This window comes from Rhincodon typus, chromosome 35 (assembly GCF_021869965.1).
Source record: "Rhincodon typus isolate 14 chromosome 35, sRhiTyp1.1, whole genome shotgun sequence".
Lineage (NCBI taxonomy): Eukaryota > Metazoa > Chordata > Chondrichthyes > Orectolobiformes > Rhincodontidae > Rhincodon > Rhincodon typus.
This window is the reverse complement of record NC_063366.1, coordinates 11,182,080-11,209,274: the sequence shown is the minus strand read 5'-3', so window position 1 is coordinate 11,209,274 and position 27,195 is coordinate 11,182,080. Positions and strand designations below refer to the sequence as shown.

Genomic DNA, 27,195 nt, shown 5'->3' with positions numbered 1-27,195 from the left:
TCAAATGCCACCATCTGCCATGATAGGATTTGAACCCAAATCTCCAGCACATTACCTGGGTCTCTGGATTAACAGTCCCCAGTGATAATACCACTAGGTCTTCACATTCCCAGACAAGCAAGTATCTGTTGGTGTTATTTGATTATGGATGCTTATCATTCCAAACATTAATAAATTGTTTAAAGTGAATGCCTTGACTGTGGTTGGAGCTGCCATCATCCAGGCAAGTGGAGAGCATTGTGTCACACTCCTGTACTGGTGGCTGCACACACACCAAGAGGCACAAGCTAATGTTTTGGGGATGGGCGTTCAGAATCATGTCACAGGAGCCAAAAAAGTTTAAATTCGATTTTTAAAATATGGAATTGAGAGCTAGTCTCTGGAATGGTGACCGTGGCAACCAACTGATTCACTTGTATCCTTTAGGGAAGGAAATCTGATGTTCTTTATCGAGTTTGGCTCCAGTGGGAGTTCAGATTTGCAAGAATGTGGCTGGCTCTTTACTGCCTGCTGAAATGATTTTGCAAGTCACTTAATCCAAGGGCCATTAAAAATGGGCAACGAACACTGGCGTTGCCATAGATACTACATTCCATAGAAAAATATCCATTAAAACAGACTTGTGCTTTGTCGGTGATGGGCTGAGGGTTGCAAGGTAATTTGCTCACTGCAGAATTTCCAGACTCTGCTCTTCCCTTGCATCACTAAATAGTATGAATAATTAATTCAAAATGGTATCTGCAATATCTGTAATGTTCTTACAGAAATGCAACTGTTATTAGAGTCAGGGTCAATTCATGCAAACTACGTTTCTTTTCGTACAAGATCAGATTTGATTTTGACGACAGCAGTGAGCAACAGGACTCATCATTGACCTTAAAGAAAGCTATACATTGAGGTCTAGTGACCTTGTGATGTGGGTTACTTCCTTTCCTGATGATTGTTTAAAAATGACACAAAGTCAAGGGGATGCCTTGATATCTATGATGAGGGAAGCAATGTAAGTAAACTGAAGGATTCTTACACATTATACCAAGAAGTTACAAACACTCACTATCCTTCAATTTTAATTTAAATATTCAGACTATGAAGCAAACCATTTTTAGCTGGAATTAGATAAAAGCAAGAATACCGACTAAGATTCGAGAAGGTTTGTGCAAAATTCATGCAATTGTGACATCAATAAAATTAGCCTTTTGGCACCAGTAAGATTTGCAGCAAGAAATGAACATTCAAGCTATATCTTGTTCACCATTCTCATTTTCTCCAAGTATTTGATTTCCTGTAAGTGAGAACCTTCACATCAATATCATGGCACACCGAGGATGCCTCTACCACATATTTACTGGAGACATGTCACATCACTAACAACAGGTACTGGATTTCTGATTCCGGGGATGGCAGCACTTACGTATGAGGAGAGATTGGGTCGATTAGGATTGTGCTCACTGGAGTCGAGAAGAATGGGGGTGGGGGGGGGGGGGGGGGCGAGGGGTTCCTATAGAAACCTATAAAATTCTAATAGGACCAAACAAGTTAGATTCAGGAAGGATGCTCCCGATGGTCAGGGGAGCCCAGAAGAAGATGTCATAGTTTAAGGATAAGGCATAAACGTCTTAGGATTGAGATGAGAAGAAATTTCTTCACCCAGAGAGCAGTGAGCCTGTGGAATTCACTACCAGGTTCATAGTTCCTTGAAAGTGGAATCGCAGGTAGACAGGGTAATGAAGATGATGTTTGGTACATTTGCCTTTATTGGTCAGTGCATTGAGTACAAGGATTGGGATGTCATGTTGCAACTGCACAGGACATTGGTTGAGCCACTCTTGGAACACTGCGTTCAATTCTGGGCCTATTTTCCCTCGGAGTTTAGAAAATCATGAGGGACATAGAAAGAGTGAAATGTTTTCTCCAAGGTAGGGAGTCCAAATCTAGAGGGCATAGATTTAAGGTGAGAGGAGAAAGATTTAAAAGGGACCTAGGGGCAACTTTTTCACACAGAGGATGATGGAATGGAATGAGCTGCCAGAGGAAGTGGTGGAGTCTGGTAAAACTAAAAGGCATCTGGGTGGGTACATCAAAGGAAGGGTTTAGAGGGATATGGGCCAAATGCTGGCAAATGGGACAGGATTAATTTAGGATATCTGGTCAACATGGACGAGTTGGACTGAAGGGTCTGTTTCCATGCTGTACATCTCCATGACTCTATGAGCACAGGACATTGTTGACATTAAAAACATTATGTGTTTTAAAGAAGGAAGTAGATATAGCACTTGTGGCTAAAAGAATCAAGGGAGGGGGCGAGGTTAGGGTATTGAGCTTGACTATCATAACGAGTGGTGGATGAAAACCGAAAGAACTGTGGATGCTGTAAATCAGGAACAAAAACAGAAGTTGCTGGAAAAGCTCAGCAGGTCTGGCAGCATCTGTGAAGAAAAAAATCAGAGTTAACGTTTCAGGTCTGGTGACCCTTTCTCAGAACTCAGTTAAACGTTAACTCTGTCTTTTCTTTACAGATGCTGCCAGACCTGCTGAGCTTTTCCAGCAACTTCTGTTTTTTTGTTCCTGATAACGAATGGTGGAGAAGGTTCAAGGGGGCCGGGTGGCCTACTCCTGCTTAAGTGCATGCTCCAAAAGTTACACTGCGTTTCAGTGAGAGTAACAAAAATAATCATTGACAGTTTCACAGGACAACTGCAAATACCACAAATTAGGACTGATTTCTGCAGAGGTTATTAGCACTGACCAAACGCAGACTTCGTAATAAAGAATTGAGGCTGCATCATCAATTGGAACATCCCTCTTTCTCCGTGAACGTAGATCAAACCAGTTAATCCCATCCATGGGCTGGTCTGCTGCCATTGGCTCGCCATATTCTCCATAGTCAGGGTAATCTGAATCTCCTGCAAGAATTGAAAATTTTAGCATCATTCCACTCCTTTATTGCATTCAGCAGTAATCAACTGGTCCTGTTCAATGGAACATGGCAAGGAATGACTTGGGAGCAGGACAAGGTGATTTGGCCCGTCAGCCCTGCTCCACTATTTGATAAAATCATGGATAATCTGGTTGTGGTCTCAACTCTACTCCTGGTAACGTTTCACTTTCTGCTTGATCAAAAATCTATCTAACTCAGCCTTGAATACAGCCAATAGCCGAGCCTCTACTACTTTCTGGTGAAGAGAATCCCAAGATCAGGAAACTCACCATGTTACTGGTTTATAAATTCCCACCTTCTTTGACTATGTTTTGTTAAATTGATGCATGAGTTGGGCACTTGCATTGTTTTGAGTCTAAAACAGCATCTGCACAATTCTACACGTCACATAATGACTGACACAGAAGCACGAACACCCACCCCTCTGGGAAGCAAGGGAACATCCTTTACAAATGTAGCTTTAATTAAAATGATGATGCAATATTGCTCAGCATTTGCTAATCTTCAAATGTGCTTTTGAATCGAAGAAATTTAACTTCTCTGCACCTTAGTGAGTTTATCATGCCTTTGCAAGTTCTCACTAACTTAGTGGTTGGTGCAGTTGTAGATTTCACAATGACAGGACAGGACAGTAAAATTGAAGGAAACACGACAGATGGCAATAAAAGTGATGAATTGCTTTGGGAGGCCTATTATAGATAAGCTATAGTATGAATAGAATGACTTTGAAAAATGGTAAATAAGCAAAAAGACATTGATATTCACAGACACAAACCATTATTGATGGCTGGATAAGTTGATAGGGTGGTTAAATTAAAAGAAAACGGCGACATGACTTTAAAAGAAAGCTGTAGAAAATAAAACCCAGAAGACCACATTAGAGATTTATAAAACATTGGTTAAGCATTGGTTGAAGTAACATGGGGAATTCCACACAGCAAGCAATTGGGAAATTTGATTGAATGCAATATTGAGGTGAGTTGGTTGCAAGAGTAGGGAGGTTATGCTTCAGTGAGATAGGGCTTTGGAGAGACTGCAAACAAAGATACAGAAAGTGCTGGAAAAACTCAGCGGGTCCATGGAGACAGAACCAGGGTTAATGTGTTGAGTGTTAGAAAAACTGAAAGGTGTTTGAAAATACATTCTTATCACCGAGGCAGAGGAGGAGCAAGAGGGAAGATGGTGTCGAGATCCAGTGCAAAGGACAAATTGGGTTGTAAATACTGGAGAAAGAAAAGAGATGTAAAGTGGGTGAAAGTTAAGGTGTGAAAGGGAGTGAATTCATCCTCTATTAAGTGCAAAGCAGATAAGACACAGACATGACAAAGCTGTTGGTGGGTTAGGGAGGAGATGGCATACAAGGAAAAGTGAAGAACATTGGTCAGATTTCCACCATGAGCAGCATTTTGCTTTCCTTGGTAAGACTGCATCTGGAGTACTGTGGTATAATACAAGTCACCATCCTTAAGGAAGGATATTCTTGCACTGGAAGCACTTTAGAAAGGTTTACTGGACTAATGCATGGAACGAGCAAATAGCCTTTTGAGCAAAGGCTAGCAGACCAGGAATGTCTCCTCTGGAGTTTAGAAGAGTCATAGGTGACTTAATTCAAACATATAGATCCTGAGCAGCCTTGACCAAGTTGACGTTGAAAGGACGTTTCTTCGTGAGGGAGAATCTGGAGGCAGGGTCGATAGTTTGAAAATAAGGAGTCACCTATTTAAGACAGAGCTGAGGCAAAATATTCTTTCGGAGCTTTACACTGGAATTCCCTTTCTTAAATGAATTTCTTAAATAAAATATTTTTAAGGCAGACTGGATAGGTTCTTGATGACCAAAGGGATGAAAGATTATCGGATTTGAGGTTAAAATCAGATTATCCATGATCTAAGTGAATGGCGAAGCAGGGTCAACGGGCCGAATGGATCCCCTTGTTCCTTGCTTGTATATTTGTATACATGTAATTTTGGGCACTAAACTACAGGTAAGATGTAAAAGCTTTTGATAGGGAGCGGAGGAGGTCTGTTAAGGACAAGGGATGATGAATTTAAGTCATTGGGAAAAGATTGAGATTGGAGATAAAAGAGTTTTTATTCAATGATTCATCTGAATGCTATTGTCCTGAGAAGATATTGGAAGAAAATTTCGTGAACAAATGTGAAAGTCATTTGTAAAAATCATGAAGATGAGGAACTTACAAGATCACAAATAAAAGGTAGGATCTGGGCCTCCTTCTGCCTGGTCTTTCACAGTGCCAGCACAGATAGGGTGGTCCAAAAGCAACCTTGTGCTGTAGCTTTCTGCCATTCCATAATCCAAGTACATCATGGAACTAGCCAATACTCACCTTCATATTCCACTTTGCCCTTAACTGTAACCTCAAGTCTGAAATAATCACAGGTGTCCTTGGGTTCCTCCAGAAGTTGGTACGTTTTCAGAATCTAACATTTTTTGGAAAGAAAAACAAAATCTTGGTTAAAACAAAGAATTTGACAAGGAATGAGGGTAATGGCGATGTTTGAGAAACCAAGCTTCGGGTTAGGGTTAGAATTAGTTAGGACTTCTAAGAAAGTAGGAAACAATTATTTAGCCAGAATATTTTAGGGACACTGCGCAAAACAAAAACATGATGAGTACTGGTATGATTGCTGGAACATGCATAGAACTGATGAGAATACCAACAAGATGGTACCATACTGCATTTAAGAGGCATCTGGATGGGTACATGAACAGGAAGGGTTTAGAGGGACATGGGCCAAATGCTGGCAAATGGAACTGGATTAATTTAGGATATCTGGTCAGCATGGACGAGTTGGGCCAAAGGGTCTGTTTCTGTGCTGTATAACTCTAAGGTGGGAAGGTCTGTTTGAAAGTTCATCACCAACTTAATATTGAAAAGACGTACAAATAAGGAAATCAAAGATCGTAAGGACTTGGAAGGTGCAAACTGATATAACTGAATCCTTATTCTATTGAATTGTGTTCCTTTATTTAAGTTCCTTACTCATAACACATATATTTTCTTGTTTCTCGGTGTCTGTGTGGAACTGTGTACAAGTGTTTAAGAAGGAGCTGAAGTCTAAGTTAGTAGAGATAAAAGTTGATCATTCATATTTTGTTTGCTTGTGGCTAGAATTGATAATAGAATCATAGAATCCCTACAGTCAAGCCATTCAACCCATACCAACCCTCTGAACAGCATCCCACCTAGACCAACGCCATCCCTGTACTTCCCATGGCTAACTCACCTAGCCTGCGCATCCCTGGACACTATGTGCAATTTTGCATGGCCAATCCACCCAACCTGCACATTATTACCCTGTGGGAGGAAACCAGAGCACCCAGAGGAAACACACATAGATATGGGAGAATGTGCAAACTCCACCCAAGTGTTGGAATCAGACCCGGATCCCTGGCACTGTGAGGCAGCAGTGCTAACCATTGTGAAAACATGACGTCCCTTATATTTTCTTGTTTCTTGGTGTCTACGTGAAATTGCGTATAGGGGTTTAAGAAGGGGTTCAAGCCTAAGTTCATTCATTTTTTGCTTGTTTGTGGTTAGAACTGAAAATGGAATCCCTACAGTGTGGAAGCAGGCCATTTGTCCCATCGAGTTACAGTAACAGTTCTTGTTAGGTACAGAAACATGATTAGCTAACCTGAACTGATCTGATTGGTAAATTGGAAACTTTGAGTAACTTGTGTGAATCTATAACTTTACTGACAATGCTTGTGGGGCTCAAGTTATCAGTGTGCTTTTCCAAGTGGGTCATTACAGATTTTTTTTACCCTGCCTTCTCTTCTCTAAAGAGATTAGACCCAGACTGTTCAATCTCTCTTGATAGTTATTATCCTTTTACTCTAGCACACTGCTTGCAATTTTTTTTCCTTGGAGCGACTCCAGTGTTTCTATAGCTGGGCAATATGGAGTAAGGACTGCATTCAGTGCATGTGTTGGGGCAGGAGTTGGGGGCCTATGAACTGTGATCATATGGTGGGTTGCAGGACACAGTTTAAATTAAAGAGAGATGGTACCATTTAGAAATTTGGGTAATAGACTTGTCTTTGATTAACAACAGAGATAGAAATAGCAGACGTTTATTGAATATAACATGCCCGCAGCTTAAGAATATGGGAGTGTAGGAAACTAGGAAATAGGAGCAGGGGAAGGCTTTTTGACCATCAAACCTACTCCCTCATTTAATTAGAAGGATTATCTGCCTTAATTCCATTTTCCCGCAATGTCCCTGATTTCCTCAGTATCTTTAATATCGAGAAATCTCTTCATCTCTATCTTGAGTGACTCAAAGACTCACCCTCGGAATGAAGAAGTCCACCCTCAGCTCAATCCAAAATGGTCTGTCCCCCATATTGAGACTGTGTCCCTTGGTTCCTGCCCCCCCACCACCTCCCAAAAACACCCCCAGGCTGGATGAAACATCCTTGTCTTGTTATATTTGCCGAACCTGATGAGTGTTTTGTCTGGCATAACCCGTTGTTTCTGGATTATCTTTGGCAACAGTCTTTCTGTGTTGTTCAGGGTGGCACAGCTCAAAAAAATACATTAAAGATACACCGTTTACGTATTTATTTAAATATTTTAACAAAAAATATGTCTACTCACAGTGAGTGTTCCATTCCCTCTGCCTGACAGCTTCACATTAATGTTTTCTCCCAGGGGGAACTATGACAAGACATAACAAATTGTGTGTTATGGATGATAGCGCTGTTTCTAGTTCACAAACCAGGTCTTTGAATACTGGTCTCTCATCCAGCTCAAGGTTGTGTTCATGTAACTGTCTGATCAGTGTTCTGAGGGGGCTATTGCCATCTACCACATAAATCATCTGATTACTTGACCAGATTTAGACCTGCACTGAACTGCCCAGCATGAACTGCTCGGGATGCTGAAAACAGACCTGGACCAGGAGGCCAAAACAGGCAAAATCACATTCATCATTGGTTATATGCACTGGCCCAAAACTCATTCTGAATAACTTCAAAAGCAATGCATGCCAGAAGTATGTCATAACACTGGGATTCAGCCTATTCTGCTCATCCTCCCATGTCCAATTTCACCTCCACTATCCTTCCTGACCCAATTTGTGATGAATACCAGCTTTCCTGTTAGGCAATTTCCAAGTGAGAAATATATCAGCAAACCCCACCAATCACCGGCCCAGCCCCCCAAACCCACCCCCCTGCTGAACCATGTCTGAAAACCAAATACCTGTATTAAATTCAGCTCTGAGCAAGATCAGTGCGTCTGCAATTTGTAAACTAACTTTAGAATGCACATTTTGTTAAGTATTGTCAATATATTCACACGTTATGCAAATAGATGCAATGCACCATTCATTTCATTTGAAATCCCTTAAACATAGAATTGCCTTTTGATTCAATTCTTACCTTTAGATGCTCCTGAACCAGAGCATTTTTCCCCTGTATTGTAACTTTCTCTGTACCACTTCGACTAGGGCTGCTGAATGTGAATGTAATATCTATTTCTTCTGGTTGATAGGTTGCAACACTGTATTCTGCCAGAGCTTCCAGGGCTAACACTGTGTCCTTTCAACAGAAAGAAAATGAGGGTTAACTTTATTGCAATATATTCGTTAGCAATTGATGGGTAGACATGTGCTGATTGAATGATATGACTGTTCTTGTTTGTTTCATGTGCAGAAACAAAGTATATAATCATTTCTGTGTTTTGCCAGCCCACCCAGTGATTTATGGATAAAGGGGCTCCCTTTCAGACAAACCTCTGACAAGAACTTTCCTCATGTTAAATCCTTGAGATGGTAGCAATGTATTAAAAAGTCTGGAACACTAACCCAGAAGCCCAGGAGTTGGTGGAATTTAAATTAAATTAATAAAATATGTGATTGAAAAGTCATAGTGCTGGCTGTATAATTATTATTGATTGAGATGCTATGACCAGACATGTCAGATGTCTGACCGAAATACAACAATAGATCATATTTTAGAGATAGTAGGAACTGCAGATGCTGGAGAATCCGAGACAACAAGGTGCAGAGCTGGATGAACACAGCAGGCCAAGCAACATCATAGGAGCAGAAAGGCTGACGTTTCGGGCCTAGACCCTTCATATTTTAGTTTGCTTTTAAAGAGTTGGTCTTTCACTCTGAGAGAGGCATGCAATGTTGTAGATTTTGATATAGAAATAAAGGATTTATTCACAAAAACGATAAAATAGAATCAGCCAATCTACTTACGTTTAACACAGATTGAAAGAGTTGTAAACACACAGTAAAAACATTATCCCATGAGATTAAAACATTCCTTAACAAGTTCAAAAACAATCCAACTGTTCATCTCTGTCTTTGGGCTTGATCTCCACCTGTCATTTACTCCTTACTCCCTCCTTATCTTCTGCATAAAACCAACATTTTCCTAGCTACCATCAGTTCTGAGGAAAGGTCACTCAACCTGAAATGTTAACTCTGACTTCTCTCCACAGACGCTGCCAGACCTGCTGAGCTTTTCCAGCAATTTCTGTTTTTGTTTCTGATTTCCAGCAACCGCAGTTCTTTCAGTTTTTACAATCCAACAGCAACCTTTGTGCAGTGCGCACACTAGAATCCCTTTCCCTAACACCTTGATAAGTTTAAGATAATTGTGACTTTAATGCCTAGATGGGATTCGCCGGGAGGTGTATGATCGATCCAGGAATAAGCTGAGCTTTAAAGAAGGTCAGCTTCAAATCCTCTGCAGTGCTTCATCTCAACATTTCTGGTCGAGAACTATCACTGACTCCTTACTCTAAGGTAAGCCAGTTGTCCTATATTCTCCCTTTCATCACAGCACTGCTCATATACATGCATTCTAAATGCGAGGAACTGAACTGCTCAAAACATGGTAAAACTGAAGCAAACAGCTCTCTCTCTCTAAGCTATACATGTTTCACTTAAGTTTAAAAAAGGTCCCCAGTCCAGAAAGTTCTAACAGAAACCTTGAGTTGTGATTATTTACTTTGCTAGATGGTAATTAAAGTAAACAAAAACCCATTAGGCTCCCAAACACACTCTCACCAATTGTTTTAAAAGGAATAACAACGTGTACAAAAATACTTACAACGTTAATTATTAACTTCAGACACACAAATAACTTAAAATTCAAAACCCAACTATAAAATTGCTGATATTAAAATACATTTAACTCGGATAGTTTATGTCACAATTGTCATTAAAAAAAACCCAACTAGTTTACCCCAGCATACTGTAGGGAAGGAAATCTGCTGCCCTTGTCTGACCTAGTCTATGTTTGACTTCAGACCCACAGTAATGTGGTACACTCTTCACCCTCTCAGATGGCCCAGCAAGCCAATCAGGTTGAGGGCTTGTAGAAATGGGCAACAAATACTGGCCTTGCCTGTGATACCCACGATGCATGAACGAATAAATCAAACTTTCCAAGTGCTTTCAAATGTATTAATGTTCACAGAATGACGGGCTCTTTGGAAACATTCAAAGTAAATGTCATTCAGGAGCAATTTTAACCTACTCCTGTGGGTAGGACAAAAGAGACTAAAATGACAAGACTTGGAAAACTAATGCACTGTACTTGAACTGGACTGATTTCCAGCAGGTTAAGATTACATGGTGAATCAGCAACCTCTTTGTCTTTTAGAGAGCAAAATACACATGTTAAAAATGAACTTCAGAAAGTGGCAGAAAGAGGCAGAGAGAGAGACACTTCAGAATATATGAGCAGTCAAGACTAGATGTTACAAAGGTGACATAAAAGCTAAAAGTTCTGTACTTGAAAGTGCATGGCATTCATAACAAAGTAAATGATTTGATAGCACACATTGCAGTGTATGATTATTGTCTCACAACCATTACAGATAATTAATTGCAGGATGACAAAGGTAGTTTTCTAAATGTTGAGGGGTATATGACATTCAAGAAGAATAAGAAGTTAGGTAAAGGGGGAGGGGGAGCAATGTTAGTCAAAGATGGCAGTGTTGCAATAGCTGGAGATGAACTCTGGCCAGGAGATGAGGATGTAAAATCAGTTTGCGTGCAGATGAGAAATAATAGGGGGAAATCAAATCACTCGTTGAAATGACCTACAAGACCCTGAACAGTAACAAAATACACAAGAATTGGGTGTTTGTGATAAAGGGATGACAATAGACACAGCTGATTGTTGTCTGCATATAAACTGAAAAATCATAACGGTAATAGAAATCTCAATGAGGAGCTAATGGAGTGCTTTTAAGATTTTTCAAGTTTCTTAGAATAGCACATTCCAGAACTGTCCAGCGAGCCAGATACACTACTCTAGCTGGATACAGTATTGTGGAATGTGATAGTGGTAATTATTATCTCCAGAATAAATGCAATGCAGGGGTGGTACAGTACCTCACAGCGTCAGGGACCCGGGTTCAATTCCACCCTCAGGTGACTGTCTGTATGGATGTTGCACATTCTCCCCATGTCTGCGTGCGTTCCCTCCGGGTGCTCCGGTTTCTTCCCACAGTCCAAAGGTGTGCAGATTAGGTGGGTTGGCCATGCTATTTTGTCCATAGTGTCCAGGCATATGCAGGTTTAGGGGATTAGTCAAGGGAAATGGAGGTTTATAGGGTAGGGTGGGAGGGGCGGTAGGTCTGGAGGGTGCTGTTTGGAGGGTCAGTATGGACTCGATGGGCCAAATGGTCTGCTTCCACACTGTCGGGAATTTCAGGAGCAGCAACCATAACATTATGGAATTTTACATCTAGTTTGGAAAGGAAAAGAGTGGTTCTAAGACCACTGTGTTAAACTGAGATGAAGGCTACTCGGTGAGTATGAAATTGGAGCTAGCTGAAGTGAACTGGGTAATAAAGGCTGGGAGATCAATCAGGATAGAAGCAATGGCAGACAAATAAAGGGAATATTTCGGACAAATTCGAAAAGAAGACCCACTTTCCATGACGAGCTAATGTATACGAGGAAAACATTTGAAGTAGTATAGCCAAAACAAACTGCCTGCCATGTAAAAAGAAAGACTTGCATTGCTGTAGCTGCTTTCCAGGTCAGAACTTTCCAAGATACTTCAGAGCCTGCAAAGTGCTTGAGAATCGTATTCCACTGTCCTACTTCAAAAATAGTGCCATTGGACCTTCAGTGTCACTTGAGGGTAGACAGGGTTCAATTAAGCTGGTGTGAATAATGGCACACCCAGCTGTGCAGTGCTCCCTCAGTGCTGCAGGGGTGTCTCTACTCTTTTGTACTCAGCTCTGTGAAGTGGACTCGCACAAGCTCTGAATCAGATGCCAGACAGCGACCCACTTGGAGTGCGGCTGGTGCCAAAACACTTCCCAAATATAGCCCAAATCAAATCTGATCTGCTATGATGTCCGTAAAAGGTGTGAGGTGCATGCAGCTACAAAGGGAAAGCGCGTCTTGCACTTACTATTTTTTTTCCTGAATGTTAACACGTATCAGCAGAAGATATACCTGCGTGGAGCGGAATCCGCCACCATAGTTCCTTTGTTCTGTTAGCCATTTTGCAATGGTGCCCGCGTAGTGGAGGTCTTCCATAAGTAAGGCCTGAAGCAACGCGTATGAAGTGGCCTCGACTGTTATAGCTGAGGCTCGGGGGACCTTGCCTAGTTGGCTTTCACTGATGTATAACAATTCTTCGTCAGCTCTCCAGTGACGTGTTCCATTTTCTATTTTTGCAGTTCAAAACACAAACAGGTCAGAATTACTACCTGCAAATCAGAAGGCAGGTTAACTCATAGAATCTTTACAGTGTTGAAGCAGGACATTTGGGCCTTTTGAGTCCTCACCAACCCTCCGAAGAGCATCCCTGCCAGACCCAACCGCCTACCCTATACCCAATACCCTGCATTTCCCATAGCTAATCCATTTAGCCTACACTGTGGACAATTTAGTAGGGCCAACACACTTAACCTGCACAGCTTTGGACCATGGGAGGAAGCCTGGACGAAAACCACACAGATACGGGGAGAATGTGCAAACTCCACACAGACAGTTGCCTGAGGCTGGAATTGAACCTAAGTCCCTGGTGCTGTGAGGCAGCAGTGCTAACCACTGAGCCATCATACAATAGAGAAGGACAGTAATAATGGTTCGACATTGCTGGCTACACTATTCCAAATTGGATATAATTGGGATTAAAAATGGGACTGGAAATAGGTTGCTAGAGGGAATGTGTTAGGATGGGTGTGGCATCTTGTGCTATTGCTTAATGTTGATGGTGGAAAAAAGTTCTTCAAAATGTATCTGAGGAACAAGTTTAACCTTTATTTAGAAAGGCAGAGATGAATCAAGGACAGTTAGCTGGATTTGTTAATAAAAGGCCTCATGAAACTAACTCAATAGAAACTTTTTTGAGGCATTACTAAGGAGGATCGATCTCAACAGCCTATTTGTTGCACCCTGAGTGGATTTTACAAGGTCCCTTACAGCAGATTCATTAGAAAAGTTAAAATCCACTGGATCCAAGAACAATGGACAGTGAAATTAGATCAGTGGCAAGAAGCAATGTGTTCTTGCTGAATGATGTCTTGAATGTTCTTGTGAATAGATGTCTGCTTCCAGTAGGGTCTCAGGAGGTTCAATCCTGTGTCCCATACTTATTGCCATGTGCATTAATGATTTAGGTGTAAGTGACTGAAATAATTCATCTGTTGCTCATACTGAGGAGGAAATATATATCAAGTGCGACAGTCAGGATTCAATCTGGACCAGCATGACACAATTTCTTTGAAGAATGAAACAAAAGAGTAAAAGGGAATACTGAGAGGTGTCGAGAAGCTGATGTACCTCGAAGTGCATGTCTTCAGGTCCTGAAGGTAAGAGGGCAGGTATATAAGATATTTCAGAAGGCATACAGGATCTTACTAAGAAGGGATGAAGAGCAAGGTACCTAGACTGGGGAAATGTTGCTCATTTTCTGCTTGGGAACTGTACAGCCATCCGGACTCAATGGCAAGTTCAACAATTTTAAGGCTTGAGGCACCTTCTCCCATGCCCTTACCCCAACCCCTGCACACCAGGCCTTGTTATCACATGGTCTGATATTACATACCACCCACTGTTAGCCACTATTGTCCACTAATTGCTATTCATTCCTCAAGGCTGATCATTATCCACTGCTCTGTCTGTCCAACTGTTCTCTCTCTTTGGGCTCTGTTTCCACCTATCGTTCAATCTTTACCCCCTCATGCACCCCCCCATCACCATATCGTCTGCATAAAAACTAAAAACTTTTCCAAGCTACCATCAGTTCTGAGGAAGGGTCGCTGGAGCCGAAATGTTAAGGCTGATTTCTCTCCGCAGATGTTGCTAGACCTGCTGAGCTTTTCCATCAATTTCTGTTTTTGTTTCTGATTTCCAGAAACTTTTCTTTCCGCTTTTATTCAGGTATGAAGATATACTTTCCACACCCATTGACCCATAGAGGAGTTCCCTCTCCTCTATGGGTCAATGGGTGTGGAAAGTGACTTAATTGAGGTATGTAATATAGAAGGTAAAATCACCATAGTCCTGCAGGATATTAGGTTTCTCTCTCACTAGGAGAGATGACTGGAGGTGATTTAACCTGAGGGTCACAACACCTCAGGTGAGGGGAGGATGTTGAGAAGGAGAGTTCTTCATTGTAACCTCTCAGGCACCTCAGTAGAATGGAAAAGAAGGAGCCACTCTCAATAGGACAGGGATTGTAACCAGGGGACATAGGTTCAAAGCATTTTGTAGGATGATTCGAGCAGGAATTGGGAAAAATATTTTCCGTTCCGATGGTGCTGGGCCTCTGGAACTCCCTGCCTGAAATGGCGAGAAAGGTTGATAACCCGAACTGTCCTGAAAAACACATGAATATGTTCTTACGATGGCATAATCTCTAAGGCTACAGACGAAAGTTTGCAAAGTTGGATTTAGTTAGTGAGACCTTCTTCAGCTTCCTTTCATGTGACAAATTGCTAATATTTTAGATAAAGATGTTAACATCTGACTGGATATGGAATTTGAGAAAAGCTACGTGCTGTGATATAAAAGTTTGTTGACTGTTTAGATAGAACCTGTTTTGTGGGAATGGACAAAGCCAGAGCGAATCCATGCATCTGCATATACTTTACCATCCTATGCGTTCTTTGTGATCCAATCATCTTAATAACATTATTTATGACATACTTTTGCATAGGGCTAAAAGACAACATGCAATGTGACTTGAAGAACAAAATGCTCCTCATTCAATATTTCCCATCAGCTCCTACACCAGGATTGATTTTAACTGCTCACCTTTATCATAAATTTCAATTGCTTTCAGTTTGGCATTTGCCGCAAATGCCTCCGAACTCTTAGGGTCCACCAAGGCAAGAGCATATGCAGTGATGGCCAGTACATAGGGTCGCTTAATATTGGCAAGTTCATTTGAAAGGTACTTAAAAGCCCTTTTAATGCTGTCTTTCTGAAAGTACAAAACATTAAGATAGAATTGTGAAGAAGTAGATAGTCATAAACATTTTTCACCATGGGAATGCTTTCTCTTGGCAGAGACTTTGTGTTCACATTAGTATCCTGCAAAGTACGCTTAAAGTGGATGCTTCCTTTGTCTCTCTGATTCCATAATGCTGCCTGCCAGCACCTTCCATTCCGCAATCAGCTCATAAGATGTACATTGGTTACACTGGGGAAACGGCACAGTGGATCTGAAAATTATAGAGTCAGAAGTGTACAGTACAGAAACAGAACCTTTGGTGCAACTCGTCCATGCCGACCAGATATTCTAAATTCATCAAGTCCCATTTGCCAGCATTTGGCCCATATCCCTCTAAACCCTTCCTGTTCGTGTACCCACCCAGATGCCTTTTAAATGTTGTAATTGTACCAGCCTCCACCACTTCCTCTGGCAGCTCATTCCATACACACATCACCCTCTGTGTGCAAACGTTGCCCCTTGGGTCCCTTTTAAATCTTTCCCCTCTCCCCTTAAAGCTACACCCTCTGGCTTTCGACTCCCGTACCTTGGGAAAAAGACCTTGACTATTCACCCTACCCATGCCTCTCATGATTTTATAAACTTCTATAAGGTCACCCCTCAGCCTCCGATGCTCCGGGGAAAATAAACCCAGCCTGTTCAGCCTCTCCCTATAGCTCAAAACCTCCAACCCTGGCAACATCCTTGTAAATATTTTCTGAACCCTTTCAAGTTTCACAATGTCTTTCCTACAGTGGGGAAACCATAATTGAATGCAGAATTCTAAAAGTGGCTTAACCAATGTCCTCTACAGCTGAAACATGACCTCCCAACTCCTGTACTCAATACACAGACCAATGAATGCAAACACACCAAACACCTTCTTCACTGCCCTGTCAAGGAACTATGAACATTCCGCCCAAGTTCTCTTTGTTTGGCATCACTCGCTAGGACCTTACCATTCATTAAGTGTATAAGTCCTGCCCTGATTTGCCTTTCCAAAATGCAGCACTTCACATTTATCTAAATTAAACTCTGTCTGCAGAGCATCTCTCAGCATCCCCTATGCCACTCTCCCGAGGCAACACAACTATGTATATGAATTTGAGAGAAGCAGACAAGGTTGTGGAGAGAATATTCTGCTGAGAGCTGAGAGCTGAGAGAGAGAGAGAGAGGCAGAGGGAGAGAGAGAGAGAGACAGACAGACAGACAAAGAAATATCCTTGGACAACCGTCATTTTCATGTGTATGTTGGTGCATGAGAAGCATTCTCAAAAGGTAAAGAAAGGCTAACAGGAAAGCACTGCAGATGCCATTCTGTAAACAAGTGAGTTGCGTGGATTCGAGATAACAAGGTGTAGAGCTGGATGAACACAGCAGGCCAAGCAGCATCAGAGGAGCAGGAAGGCTGATGTTTCAGGCGTAGACCCTTCTTCAGAAAAAAAAAATGCATTGTTGCGTGGATTCAGTCACTTACATCGACACTGCAAGGACTGTCGAAGATTGACCAAGTGTGACAAAAGGCTCACACTGCACAACTGATTACAGTGTTTGGAGAATGAGCAGTTAAGGTGAAAATTTGGGAAATCTATCCCAGGCCTTATTTTTCAAAATTCATTGACAGGACACATATGTTACTGACTAGGCCAGCATTTATTGCCGAGAGGACAGTTAAAGGTCAACCACACTGCTGTGGGTCTAGAGTGACATATAGGCCTGGCCAGGTGAGGCCAGCAGTTTCCTTCCCTAAAGGGCATTAGTGAACCAGATGGATTTGTCACCAATAATTGAGAACAAATTCATGGGCATTATGGGACTTGTAATTCAGACTTTTGTTGAATTCAAACTCCACCAACTACCACAGCAGGATTTGAACCCAGGTGCACAGATCATTACCTGGGTCCTCTAGGTTAATAGACGAGCAATAATACCAGTAGGCCACTGCCTCCCCTTTTTGTAGCTATTACATAGGAAGAGAAGGCATGTCAATTGTTAAATAGGATCTGTTTTATGAATCTTCATGCTTTCTCTAAGGTGTTTAGATTTTAATATTTATTCATCCAAAGGACGTGAGCATCATAGACTAGGATAGCACTTATCGTCCATCCCCAAAGGCCTTTGGGAAGTTGGTGGTGAGCCATCTTCTTGAACCACCTCTGTCCATTGGATGTAGGTACAGCCACAGTGTTGTCAGAAAAGGAGTTCAGGATGGTGAAGGAACACTGGCACAGTTCCAAGTCACGATGATGTGTGATTTGGAAGGGTGTTCACACGTATTTGCCACTCTTGTTCTTCTTGATGGTAGAGCTCAGGGGTTTGAAACATGCTGCTGAAGGAACCTTACTAAGTTACTGCCGAGCGTCTAACAGATGGTACACACTGCGATCTGTGTGTACTGATTTTGAAGGGAATGAATATTGAAAGCGATGGTTAGGTGCTAATTAAGCAGCTGATTTTTCATGGATAGTGTCAAGATTTTTGAGTGTCATTGGAGGTGCACTCATCACAGGTAAGTAGGAATATTCCATCACATTCTTGACTTTATGTCTTGTAAGTGGCTCAGTGGTTAGCACTGCTGCCTCACAGCGCCAGGGATCCAGGTTTGATTGCAGCTTCAGGTGACTGTCTGTGTGGAGTTTGCACGTTCTCCCCGTGTCTACGTGGGTTTCCTCCGGCTGCTCTGGTTTCCTCCCACAGTCCAAAGATGTGTAGGTTTGGTGAATTGGCTGTGCTAAATTGCCCATAGTGTCTAGGGTGGGGAATGGAAGGATAGGGTAGGGGGTGGGTCTGGGTGGCATGCTCTTCGGCGGGTCAGTGTGGACTTAATGGGCTGAATGGCCTGCTTCCACACTGTAGGGATTCTATGATTCTAGGTGTTGGAAAGGCTCTGGGGAGTGAGGTGATGAGTTACTCATTGCCTCAGACCTGCTCCTGTAGCTAAGGTGACTGCTCCAGTTCAGCACTGATCAATGGTAAGATTCAGGATGTTGAGAGTGAGGGTTTCAATGATAGTAATGTCACTGGAAGCCAAGAGAAAATTGTTGGAGTCGTTTTACTGTACAGAAATCACAGGTACATAGCTGCCTACAATATTTAACTATTTACGAGTTTGGTGATGTATAGAATACAGCATACTCTAGAAAGTAACTGATAAGAATGTTGTTTAGTAAAATAATAGCAGTATTCACTTTCTGAAAACTTTAGAACTAATGTGCAATAATATTTTTAAATATCGAGATGGTCCATTGGAATAATTTGTAGCTGTGAAGTCAATGTCCTGAAAGGAGATTTGGAGACAGTTTAGAACAGGAAGCAGAACCGCTACCTCCCAGGTTGTGTCACAATCAGAGTTGAAATTAAGCTGGAACATCCCTTCTCCCCACATTTTATCTGCAATTGATCTCCATTTACATCACTACAACAAAGACACAAGTGAAAAATGGTTAAATGGAAAATATGGGTAAATGACTCTTACCACTTCCTGCTCTTTTTCAAGCTCCAATGTAAAGGAAGGCAAGGAGTGTTGCAATGCTATGGTAACAAAAGCTGTCAAGGAAATTTTGTTTTCTACTCCGCCAATTCCACCCTGAAATAGACAAATCAGAATAGAGTGCAGTTTAGATGAGTGATGAAGTCCACTTCCCTGATTGTTAATATTTTATCATAATATGTTAGGACACACATTCACAACCACATTCACAATTCCCCACATTGGTCTCCAAGTGTTCTCCAGGAGGAGAGATTGAATAAATCTATTATAGAGTATGCATTAAGCTATGTTCAGCTCTTACAAATGGGAGGTGGTCACATTGAAACATATGCATTGTTTTAAGGCCTTGATAGAGGAAGCTGTGCAGAAGCTGTGGTCAGACAGAACAAGACCTAGTCTTCATAATCTCCAGGATTCGGGTCAGACATTTGGATCACAGCACTGTGAACCTTCTGAATTTTCAATTCCAGACAGCAGTGGGTGCTCAGTTGAGAAGTGCTTCAAAAACTGAGATTTTAGAATTTGGTGGAATAAACATTTCTAGGACTGGCTCAGGGAAGGAGAGTTCCGGTCAAAGATGAGCCACGATCTTAATAACTAGTTGAGCTGGCTGAAAGGAATGATATAACCTACCCCTGGCTAGTCTGCTCTGTGTCCAGTGTTGTGTATTGTTTCAGACCAACCCTGGCTGTATGTTCTGAGTGCTTAATATTAATTCAGTGAATGTGTTACCATATAATAGTTGGAGCTAAACAGGTATGGATACTGATGAGGAAATTGCTCCCAGCAGCACAACAATTTTCCAGGACAAAGATAGATTGCCATGGAATTCAGTCCAGAAAGGCTTGACAACAATTATTACTCATTTGAGGTTGGTTATCTGAATAAAGCACTGCGTATTGTTTAATGAATCACAATGAATATGTGAGTGCACTTTTAAGAGTCCTGCTCATTACATTCATCACTGCTTCATGGCCTGAGGGGATGACAAATGCTAAATCCATCCTACCTCAGATTACTTGAAGCATGATAGCTTACTATAAGCAGTTGCTTTGTTGTAACCTAATAATTTATACCTGGCCCGGACACTTATGTGCCTATAAATATAAAGTTTGCATATAACAGTAAGCTGCAGTAAATGTTTGTTGAATTCTTCAATACCAGGCTATCCAACCTCAGTTCCTTGTTGTAATGGATGTCATTGCTGCATCAGGTAAAACACCTTACTGGAGGTAAACTCACGCACCAACAGAGGAGTCAGGAGACAGGGCATAGTTGGGAATCAATAGGCTTGGTAGAGAATTGATGTAGCTATGACAACCTGGATTTTTTCTGCGAATAACCAATAAGTGTGACCATAGCAGCTATCACATTACTCCTGGATTTGAAATCTCACAGGAACTGAGTGCAGGTAGAATGCAACTCAGACTATCTATCTGGAAAATGAAGGGATTGAGTTCCGACACTATCCTGCTGGATTTACAGCCCCCAGAAGTTTTAATCCTCTGTTGAAATTGGTGGAGACTGACAGCGAGGTTGGAAAAGCAGATAAAGATGGCGGCAGATGTAAATCAATGTAAAAGTTCACATAACCTGCATTTCTCTGTGTATCACCGGATGGGGATCGATAAAGTATCCGGTTGACTTCTGATCTTTAACTAAATACAAGGCAGATTGTTGAATGTGCTCTTCATTAACCTGAATCTGAGTCCGAACAATCGAGAGTATCTTAACTACAAAAGCTGTTAGCCTGAGATGTGAGACATTAAAGAGAAACAGAAAGATCATTCAGAATGTGTTCAAAGCTGCATTGTTTAATTATTCTGTTGCAAGTAAACTCAAAACCAGAATCTTAAACATTCCTCTCTGTGATGATACCGTGCCTTTAAGAGACGCGTTCTGTTTTGTTTCTCTTGCAGAGGTGGTGCCAAAATGTCTCCTTCAGACAGGGAGTTGGAGCTTTGAGTTCTACCCTGGGCATTTTTTACAAAGACAAAAGAATCATGAGTGGGTTGGGTCAGGCTCACACAAACCCAAAAGGATTTTGGTTTTGTTTTCAGTTAGTTGGCAGTTTTTGCTGGCTACTGGAGCTGAAAGCTTGAATTCACTGCTGCTGCTCTGAAGCCTTTGACAGAGAGACTTTGTCTCAAAAATCAAGAGGGCAGACTGCTTCTTATGGTTTTTGTTCTACTGGTCTGGAGACAGACTGGTCTGAGACTAACAACAGTGTTGCTGTATTGCTTTTGTCAAGGGTGTATTTATGGGATGCTTCCTGTATGGGAACCATTGATGATTAGTGGTTAAATATTACATTATCTTTTTAAGTGTTTCAATCAAGAAAAGTTATGCTAATTCTTCAGTATTTGAACTGAGAGTTGTATTGAAAGTTACAAACTCAGTGCCAGAAGGATCGCAGATGCTGTATTTGAAGACATCTTAGACATGGTGTTGAGCTCTCCTAAACTACAGGGTTACAGATCAAGTGCTGAAATTTGGGATTTGGCTGGATGGTTCTTACATTGTTGGCACAGACGAGATATAATGAATTTGTTTCTTTATATGCCACAAATCTCTCTATGTTTCTGTCCCTGATGGGAACATCTGGGAACACTTTCAGAAACATTTGCCAGGGGCTACTGTACCCACTTAATCCCTGGTTGAGTACATTTAAATATAATTTTTTTTCAAAATAGATGCTGTCATTAATACAATAATTCAAAGGTTGATGTCAAATGATGTGCAAACCTATGGAAGAGGAGGTGATGGCTTGGTGGTACTAGCTCTAGACTATTAATCTGGAGACCCAGGTAACATTATGGGAATGTTGCTTCAAATCCCACCATGGCAGATGGTGGAATCTGAATTCAATAATAAAAGTAAATCGGGATTAAGAGTCTAATGATGACCATGAAACTGTTCTGATTGTCAGAAAAATCCTTTTGGTTCACTGATGACCTTTAGGGAAGGATATCTGCCATCCTCACCTAGTCTGGTCTACAAGTGATTCCGGATCCACAGCAATCGGATGACTACCCTTTGTGATGGGCAATAAATACAAGTCTAGCCAGCAAGGACCACATCCCGTGAATGAATTTTTAAAAAGTCACTTGAAATCTACGATCACCTACTTCAATTTCAATCCCAATTCATAGATTATGAAATTTGATCTGGGACAGAACAAGTGTCTATCATCTGACTGCATGTTATTCAAGGGTACTCAAGTTAATTCACACTGAATTTCAGACACTGAGTGAAATTAACAATTACATTTGTTTAGTGAAATGAATGGGAAACATGTCAAACCCACCATGTACTGCTGGGGCGGTTTAGCCATGCTCCATAGGAACCATCTTTCTTTTTGAACTCCAGTATTCTATTGTACCCTAGAAATAAAATGTCATATTTAACACACACTCTAAACTAATAATGGCATCAAGCTTTTCCTTTTTCTATTTTAAGCAGGTTCTTAGGAACCTATGCATTAAGGGACAGTTATTCAGAATTTACTTAATTGTTGTAATATATGAGGGTAGATTGGCACTTGCAGTCTGCTCTGAATTTGCCACCATCATTGCTGCAAATATAACAGCAACCTGTATTTTTTTTAAAATTTGTCTGTTTGGGAATTCAGAACAGTGGGAATGGATGTTAGGGCAGTTGTATGCTCCTCCTGTAGAATGTGGGAGGTAAGGGTCACCACTAGTGTCCCCACTGACTTCATCTGCGGGAAGTGCACCCAACTCCAGCTCCTCGGAAACCGCGTTAGGGAACTGGAGCTGGAGCTGGATGAACTTCGGATCATTCGGGAGGCTGAGGGGGTAATTGGGAGGAGTTACGGGGAGGTAGTCACACCTCAGGTACAGGAAAAAAGTAGATGGGTTACAGTCAGGGGACAGAAAGGGAACAGGCAGACAGTGCAGGGATCCCCTGTGGCCATTCCCCTCAAAAACAAGTATACCGTTTTGGATACTGTTGGGGGGGACGACTTACCAGGGGTAAGCCATGGGGTACAGGTCTCTGGCACAGAGTCTGTCCCTGTTGCTCAGAAGGGAAGGGGGGAGAGGAGGAGAGCATTAGTCATTGGGGACTCCATAGTTAGGGGGACAGATAGGAGATTCTGTGGGAACGAGAGAGACTCGCGGTTGGTGTGTTGCCTCCCAGGTGCCAGGGTCCATGATGTCTCAGATCGTGTTTTCGGGATCCTTAAGGGGGAGGGGGAGCAGCCCCAAGTTGTGGTCCACATAGGCACCAACGACATAGGTAGGAAAAGGGATGGGGACATAAGGCAGAAATTCAAGGAGCTAGGGTGGAAGCTTAGAGCTAGAACAAACAGAGTTGTTATCTCTGGTTTGTTACCCGTGCCACGTGCTAGCGAGGCGAGGAATAGGGAGAGAGAGCAGTTGAACACATGGCTACAGGGATGGTGCAGGAGGGAGGGATTCAGATACATGGATAATTGGGGCTCATTCTGGGGTAGGTGGGACCTCTACAAACGGGATGGTCTACACCTGAACCAGAGGGGTACCAATATCCTGGGGGGGAAATTTGCTAATGCTGTTCAGGAGGGTTTAAACTAATTCAACAGGGGGGTTGGAACCTGAATTGTAGCTCCAGTGTACAGGAAGTTGAGAGTAGTGAGGTCATAAATAAGGTTTCAAGGTTGCAGGAGTGTACCAGCAGGCAGGAAGGTGGTTTGAAATGTGTCTACTTCAATGCCAGGAGCATCCAGAATAAGGTGGGTGAACTTGCAGCATGGGTTGGTACCTGGGACTTCGATGTTGTGGCCATTTCGGAGACATGGATAGAGCAGGGACAGGAATGGTTGTTGCAGGTTCCGGGGTTTAGATGTTTCAGTAAGATCAGGGAAGGTGGGAAAAGAGGGGGAGGTGTGGCATTGTTAGTCAAGGACAGTATTATGGTGGCAGAAAGGACATTTGATGACAACTCGTCTACTGAGGTAGTATGGGCTGAGGTTAGAACCAAGAAAGGAGAGGTCACCCTGTTGGGAGTTTTCTATAGGCCTCCGAAAAGTTCCAGAGATGTAGAGGAAAAGATTGCAAAGATGATTCTGTTTCGGAGCGAAAGTAACAGGGTAGTTGTTATGGGGGACTTTAACTTTCCAAATATTGACTGGAAACGCTATAGTTCGAGTACTTCAGATGGGTCAGTTTTTGTCCAATGTGTGCAGGAGGGTTTCCTGACACAGTATGTAGATAGGCCAACAAGAGGCGAGGCCACATTGGATTTGGTACTGGGTAATGAACCAGGCCAGGTGTTAGATTTAGAGGTAGGAGAGCACTTTGGTGATAGTGACCACAATTCGGTTACGTTTACTTTAGCGATGGAAAGGGATCGGTATATAAAGCAGGGCAAGAGTTATAGCTGGGGGAAAGGCAATTATGAGGTGATGAGGCAAGATTTAGGATGCATAAGATGGAGAAGGAAACTGCAGGGGCTGGGCACAATTGAAATGTGGAGCTTGTTCAAGGAACAGCTACTGCGTGTCCTTGAGAAGTATGTACCTGTCAGGCAGGGAGGAAGTGGTGGAGCGAGGGAACCGTGGTTTACTAAAGAAGTTGAATCTCTTGTCAAGAGGAAGAAGGAGGCTTATGTAGAGATGAGGTGTGAAGGCTCAGTGAGGGCGCTTGAGAGTTACAAGTTAGCCAGGAAGGACCTAAAGAGAGAGCTAAGAAGAGCCAGGAGGGGACATGAGAAGTCTTTAGCAGGTAGGATCAAGGAAAACTCTAAAGCTTTCTATAGGTATGTCAGGAATAAAAGAATGACTAGAGTAAGATTGGGGCCGGTCAAGGACAGTAGTGGGAAGTTGTGCGTGGAGTCCAAAGAGATAGGAAAGGTGCTAAATGAATATTTTTCGTCAGTATTCACACAGGAAAAAGACAATGTAGTCGAGGAGAATACTGAGATACAGTCTATTAGACTAGACGGGATTGAGGTTCATAAGGAGGAGGTGTTAGCAATTCTGGAAGGTGTGAAAATAGATAAGTCCCCTGGGCCGGATGGGATTTATCCTAGGATTCTCTGGGAAGCTAGAGAGGAGATTGCAGAGCCTTTGGCTTTGATCTTTATGTCGTCATTGTCTTCAGGAATAGTGCCAGAAGACTGGAGACTAGCAAATGTTGTCCCCTTGTTCAAGAAGGGGAGTAGAGACAACCCTGGTAATTATAGACCAGTGAGCCTTACTTCAGTTGTGGGTAAAGTGTTGGAAAGGATTAAAAGAGATAGGATTTATAATCATCTTGAAAGGAATAATTTGATTAGGGATAGTCAACACGGTTTTGTGAAGGGTAGGTCGTGCCTCACAAACCTTATTGAGTTCTTCGAGAAGGTGACCAAACAGGAAGATGAGGGTAAAGCGGTTGATGTGGTGTATTTGGATTTCAGTAAAGTGTTTGATAAGGTTCCCCATGGTAGGCTATTGCAGAAAATACGGAGGCATGGGATTGAGGGTGATTTAGCGGTTTGGATCAGAAATTGGCTAGCTGTAAGAAGACAGAGAGTGGTGGTTGATGGGAAATGGTCATCCTGGAGTTCAGTTACTAGTGGTGTACCTCAAGGATCTGTTTTGGGGCCACTGCTGTTTGTCATTTTTATAAATGACCTGGATGAGGGCGTAGAAGGATGGGTTAGTAAATTTGCAGATGACACCAAAGTCGGTGGAATTGTGGATAGTGCGGAAGGATGTTGCAGGTTACAGAGGGACATAGATAAGCTGCAGAGCTGGGCTGAGAGGTGGCAAATGGAGTTTAATGCGGAAAAGTGTGAGGTGATTCACTTTGGAAGGAGTAACAGGAATACAGAGTACTGGGCTAATGGTAAGATTCTTGGTAGTGTGGATGAGCAGAAAGATCTCGGTGTCCATGTGTATAGATCACTGAAAGTTGCCACCCAGGTTGATAGCGTTGTTAAGAAGGCGTACAGTATGTTAGGTTTTATTGGTGGAGGGATTGAGTTTCGGAGCCATGAGGTCATGTTGCAGCTGTACAAAACTCTGGTGTGGCCGCACTTGGAGTATTGCGTACAGTTCTGGTCACCGCATTATAGGAAGGATGTGGAAGCATTGGAAAGGGTGCAGAGGAGATTTACCAAGATGTTGCCTGGTATGGAGGGAAGGTCTTATGAGGAAAGGCTGAGGGTTTTGAGGCTGTTTTCGTCAGAGAGAAGAAGGTTAAGAGGTGACTTGATAGAGACATACAAGATGATCAGAGGATTAGATAGGGTGGACAGTGGGAGCCTTTTTCCTCGGATGGTGATGGCTAGCACGAGGGGACATAGCTTTAAATTGAGGGGTGATAGATATAGGACAGATGTCAGAGGTAGGTTCTTTACTCAGAGAGTAGTAAGGGCGTGGAATGCCCTGCCTGCAAAAATAGTAGACTCGCCCACTTTAAGGGCATTTAAATGGTCATTGGATAAACATATGGATGATAATAGAACAGTGTAGGTTAGATGGGCTTCAGATTGGTTTCACAGGTCGGCGCAACATCGAGGGCCGAAGGGCCTGTACTGTGCTGTAATGTTCTATGTTCTATGTTCTATGTTCTATGATGTGCTATTAATTAAAAGGACAGCTGACCTGAATCTCAACTTCTATGCCAGTAATCCTTAATGCTCCCATGCAACCAAAGAACATCTTTGGGCCTTAAACTGAAAGTTTTCAGTTCCAAAGAATTGCAGATTTTCACTTTGATTTGTTGAATGGTGTTTTTATTTACCCATTCAGGCTTGAAATTTAACGCATCAGGCCTAATACCATATTCAGAAGCCCAATTCTAATTGAGTATAGGAGTTTGGAAGTCATGTTGAGGATGTACAGGACATTGGTGAGGCTTCTTCTGGGGTACTATGTCCAGTTCTGGTCACCCAGTTACAGAGAGGATATTTTTAAACTGGAAAGGGTTCAGAACAGATATACCAGAATATTGCTAGGAATGGAGGGTTTGAGTTATAAGGAAAGGCTGGATAGGCTGGGACTTTTTTCACTGGAGTATAGGAGGTTGAGGAGCAACCTTTCAGAGGTTTATAAAATCATGAGGGGTGTATATAGGGTTAACAGTAGGTGTCTCTTCCCTAGGATTGGGGATTTCAAGGCTGGGGAACACATTTTTAAGGTGAGAGGAGAGAGATTTAAGAAAGATATGACAGGCAAATATTTTGACAGAGAGGGTGGTTCGTGTGCAGAATGAATGTCCTGAGGAAGTGTTGGATGTGGGCACAGTTGTAACATTTAAAACACACTTGCATAAGTACATGAATAGGAAATGTTCGGAGGGATATGGGTCAGGAGCAGGCAGTT

At 42.2% G+C, this 27,195-nt stretch overlaps 1 protein-coding gene across 1 annotated transcript in view; it reads right to left on the bottom strand.

The window, feature by feature from the left end:
• Positions 1–27,195, bottom strand: part of c4 (complement component 4) — a 100,437-nt gene that overhangs the window by 17,402 nt on the left and 55,840 nt on the right. The window contains exons 25-33 of the mRNA XM_048616512.1: positions 22,189–22,264; positions 20,475–20,631; positions 18,867–18,977; positions 15,214–15,382; positions 12,403–12,617; positions 8,348–8,506; positions 7,563–7,622; positions 5,286–5,379; positions 2,747–2,903 (exon numbers count right to left, since the gene is read on the bottom strand). Of these exons, the coding sequence (XP_048472469.1) occupies positions 2,747–2,903; positions 5,286–5,379; positions 7,563–7,622; positions 8,348–8,506; positions 12,403–12,617; positions 15,214–15,382; positions 18,867–18,977; positions 20,475–20,631; positions 22,189–22,264 (1,198 nt within the window). The remainder of the gene's footprint in view (positions 1–2,746; positions 2,904–5,285; positions 5,380–7,562; positions 7,623–8,347; positions 8,507–12,402; positions 12,618–15,213; positions 15,383–18,866; positions 18,978–20,474; positions 20,632–22,188; positions 22,265–27,195) is intronic.